At 53.7% G+C, this 4,490-nt stretch overlaps 1 protein-coding gene across 1 annotated transcript; it reads right to left on the bottom strand.

The window, feature by feature from the left end:
- On the bottom strand, positions 1–1,757 carry APOA5 (apolipoprotein A5). The gene is made up of 3 exons (XM_004385709.1): positions 1,709–1,757; positions 1,485–1,596; positions 1–952 (listed from the first exon to the last, which is right to left on the bottom strand). The coding sequence occupies exons 1-3, from the start codon at positions 1,755–1,757 to the stop codon at positions 1–3; spliced, it is 1,113 nt and encodes a 370-aa protein (XP_004385766.1).
- Between the last annotated feature and the right edge of the window lie 2,733 nt (positions 1,758–4,490).

Genomic DNA, 4,490 nt, shown 5'->3' with positions numbered 1-4,490 from the left:
TCAGGACTCCCCTAGATGGGCATGGCCCTGGTCGTGGAGGCTGTGGTTGATGTCTTCCCACAGGTCGTCGAGACGGGCCTGAAGCTTGCTCAGGGCCTTGCCGCTGTCCGCTTGGGGTAATTCCGGAGCGATGGCAATGTGGCCAGGTGGGAGTGGCGCCAGCTGTTGCTGGACCTCCTCCGTCGCCAGGTCGATGGCGCGGGTGAAAGCCGCTATCTGCCGGAAGGTGTCGTGGCGGAAAGCCTGGAGCCGCTGACGTACCTCCTCGGAGAGCGCTTGCGGGTCGGAGCCAGCCCCCTCCTCTGCCCCATCCTCGCCAGCACTGACAAAGGCACTGAGCTCGTCGCGCAGCTTGTCCAGGTTCTGTTGGATGCCCGCGTGCAGCGTCTTGGCCTTGAGCGTGAGTTTTCGCGAGAGCACCTGCACGCAGCGGCTGAGGCGCGCCGGGCTGGCGGGGGCGTGGGGCACCACGCTGCGATGCAGCTCCTGCACGTGGCGCCCGATGCCCGTCACCAAGCGCTCGGCGTACGGGTGGAAGAGCGCCTTAACACGGCCGGTGTGGTGCGCCACGCGGCTCTGCAGTTCCTGCAGCATGCCCCGAGCCTCGTTCACGCCTCCGAGCAGCTGGGCCTTGGTGTCCTCCCCGACCACGCGCAACTGCTCCTGCAGCTCCTTGGCGCGAAGGGCCACCTGCTCCATCAGCTCCACCGTGTAGGGCTTCAGCTGCTGCCGCAGCTCCTCCAGATTCCAGCCCACGCGCTCATGCACCTCTGCCATGTAAGGCGCCAGGCGTGCCCTCACCTCCTCCAGCTCCGCCTGCAGCTGCTGTCGCATGCCCACTGGATCCTGTGGGAGCTGAGGAGGCTCCCGCCCCTGCCCACTCAGAAGGCCCAGCTTTTCCAGAAACTTGCCCATATTGTTGAGGTCTTGTTCAAGGCTGTCTTTCAGGCTCCTAGGGGAGGGGACAGACATCCAGGCCATCAGACTGCTAGCCTCCAACACCAGTATTATCTCCTTTGCCCCAGAGACATCCGGCACTTATCCTGTGGGGGAAACCAAGGACGTAGGGCTGCAGCCCTAGAGCTGAGGGTCCTAGTCCTAACCCCGGGCTAGCCACACCGCCTCATGCACGCACGGAACAGAACAAACACATCGCGTATGCAAATCCAGGCCTACAGCAGTGCTCAAGGAAGCACAGATGGACCTCGACTCTCACACGACCGCTACTCTGGAGCCTGTGGTGGGGATCTTCTGCCTGATACCAGGTCCCACGCTTCAGTGGGCAAGGGGACGGCAGCCCTAGCGAAGTCAAGGCTGAGGCTGCAGGCAGAGGGCGCAGAAGAGCCCAGGACAGCCGGGATAGGCGGGCAAGGCTAGCACCGCTCCGGACCAGGTACGGTGAGGACCGCCGAAGTTGAGGAATTAGAGTCAGCGCATCATCCCCTTGGTTCGGTTCGTCTGCACCCCTTTCCCTAGCCACTCACGCAGGCTCCCGCGCCAGCTTCTGCTGCTGAATCTGCTCTACCCTGTCTTTGTCCCCGCTGCTCTGCCTGAAGTAGTCCCAGAAGCCTTTCTGTGTCTGGGCAGCTGAAGACGCTGTGGAGAGAGAGGGGGTGATTAGCAGCTGGGTTCTCCTTCCCCAGGTGTACTGCCCCTCTGTCCCGCCTACACCCCAACCCCCACATTGCAGCTAGGGTTGGAGACCCACCTGAGAGGAGGGCAATAGCCCAGATCAGAACTGCAGCCTGGGTCGTCATTATCCACTCTGAGAAGGAAGGTGAATGGACGCCTGGTAGAAGTGAAGGCACAAAGGGAGGGATGTCTGTCACAGTGACTGGCCTAGGAACCCTGCCTAAAACCCTGTTAACCCTTCCTTGGCCCTCCAGAGGACTGGCCTAGGTGAGTGTGGCTGTGAGGGAAGGGATATCTTTCTCAGATTTGGGGGGGGGGGAGGGTTGGGACAGGGTGTTACTCCTTTTTCACCTCAGTCACAGTGTGTGTGAGTGTGGAGCTCAAACGACTTTGGAAAAGTTCTCCCACCACCACCCTCCCCAAGCCCCTGGAGAGCTCCCTAGGTCACTCTGCCACACTCCCTCATCACCTAGCCTCGCATTTCATGGTTGGGAAAACTGAGGCATACCGAGAGAGGAGAAGCAATGCTGCTAAAGTGCTCCAAGAGCTCCAAGAGGTTGTCCTCACTTCTTCTTTCCACCTCCAGCTCTCTGCTGAGGACTCCGACCCCCACCCTGCTGCCTGGCTGCTCACCTGCTCAGTGCTGGGCACAAAGAGCAGACATTCCGCTTTATACTCCCGGAACCTGGGCCTCTGGCAACAACTGCTCTGAGTAAATACCACGTGGAGGTTCAAAGAAGGTTGACCTCAGCTGCCATCCAGCACTCACCTCCTGCCCTTTTCCTGGCACCCAGAGGGTTAACAAGTGTCCTGGTATCAGGAGGCTGCCCCAGTAGAGAAGTGCTTCCTGGAAAGTTTTACTAGGAGTGGAATTGAACCCCTCACCCAGTTCCCCCCAAACCCTATGACCTTCAGATTCAACCTTCCCACTAGCCTGCGGGCTGGCCCACCAGTAGAGACAAGCTTGTTTGTCTGCTGAGGGCTCAGCTCTTACTCAACTGCCCTGAGTTGCTGTGCCCCAGACAGACAGAGACGGTGTCCAGCTGCTGACCAGAACCTGAGCAGCCCTTGATAGCTCCAGGACAGGCTACTCAGGCAGGCTGGGATGAGTCAGCATTTATAGAGTTAGAGACCCTCCCATATCCTGCTTTATGAAATGATCCTGGACCAAGCAGGGGAAGCCAGATAAAGATGAGATGGTGATGGTCTCAGGGAACATCTAGCTCAACTGGCATAACACAGTTTATAAAGACAATGTTCTACATTCTACCTTGGTGAGTAGCGTCTGGGGTCTTAAAAGCCTGTGAGGAGCCATCTAAGATACTCCACTGGTCTCACCCCTTCAGGAGCAAGGGAGAATGAAGAGAACAAGATACAAGCAAAAGATTAGCCCAGAGGACTAATGGACCACAGCTAGCACTGCCTCCACCAGACTGAGTCCAGTACAATTAGATGGTGCCCGGCTACCACCACTGACTGCTCTGATCGGGATCACAATAGAGGGTCCTGGACAGAGGTGAAGAAAAATGTAGAACTAAATTCTAACTCACAAAAAAAGACCAGATTTACTGGCCTGACAGACTGGAGAAACCCTGAGAGTATGGCCCCCAGACACCCTTTTAGCTCAGTGGTGAAGTCACTCCGGAGGTTCACCCTTCAGCCAGGGATTGGACAGCCTCATAAAACAAAATGGGACTAATGGGGCACAGCAGTCCAGGGACAAGGACTAGAAGGCAGGAGGGGACAAGAAAGCTGGTAATAGGGAACCCAAGGTTGAGAAGGGACAGTGCTGACATGTCGTGGGGTTGTTAACCATTGTCATAAGGCAGTATGTGTACTAACTGTTTAATAAGAAACTATTTGTTCTGCAAATCTTTATCTAAGGTACAAAAAAAAGAATTATCTATATGAGATCAAACTGACAACAGCAAGGTTTGACGGAAAGCCTAGGGGGCAGTGAATTGAAGATAATGGTGATGGAATAATTTGGAAAAGGATAATGAGAGTAGCAGCACAACTGGAAGAATGTAATCTATGTCACTGAATTGTAAATGTAGAAATTTTTGAAATGATGTAACTTTGGCTATGTATGTCTTCACCAGAAAAAAAAAGGCCCTCCAATGTCGAGAAGGGAGAGTGTTTACATGTCGTGGGGTTGTTAACCAATGTCATAAAACAAGATGTGTACTGACTGTTTAATGAGAAACTATTTATTCTGTAAACCTTCATCTAAAGTACAATAAAAAAATTTTTAAAAAAAGATGAGATGGTGAGAGGCATCTGGGCCAGGGATTCTGGGCCCAAGGAATTGGAACAAGAGTAGGATTCTCCCCATTGGGAAAAGCTGAACTCCAACCCAGAGGGCCTTTGGGAAGGGGGAGCCAAAAAGCCCAGATCATTCTCTGATGACATGCCCACTTCATATACTTGTACACACGCGTTGATAACTCCTGATTTTTGCTCTTAAATGTTTCTTGAATCAGTCCTCTCTCCTACGTTTCCGTCACTTTCACAGCCCCAGTTTTTTCTCACCTTGTTTGCATCCATGGCCTCCCATAGGTCTGTCTGCCGCAGTCCTGCCCATCCACTCCTTTGTCTGCTGTGGCTCATCCTAACTCATTTCCAGTCTCATCTCCTGACAAAACTCCTGACATTCCCTGAGCTCACCACCTCTTTCAGGCTCCTGAATCTTTGTGTGTGCTGTTCCCTCTGCTGGAGATATTCTATCCCCTGATGAATTTATATTCCCTTGATTCAGACTTAGTTTGTATTAGATAGGATTAGGGTTCAGCTGCAAATGACCAAAAAAAGGAAAGAAAAAAAAAAAGCACAGAGAGTAGTTTAAAGAAAATGCAATT

This window comes from Trichechus manatus, unplaced genomic scaffold, assembly GCF_000243295.1.
Source record: "Trichechus manatus latirostris isolate Lorelei unplaced genomic scaffold, TriManLat1.0 scaffold00143, whole genome shotgun sequence".
In the NCBI taxonomy this organism is placed as follows: Eukaryota; Metazoa; Chordata; class Mammalia; order Sirenia; family Trichechidae; genus Trichechus; species Trichechus manatus.
This window is presented reverse-complemented; position numbering and strand designations above follow the sequence as displayed.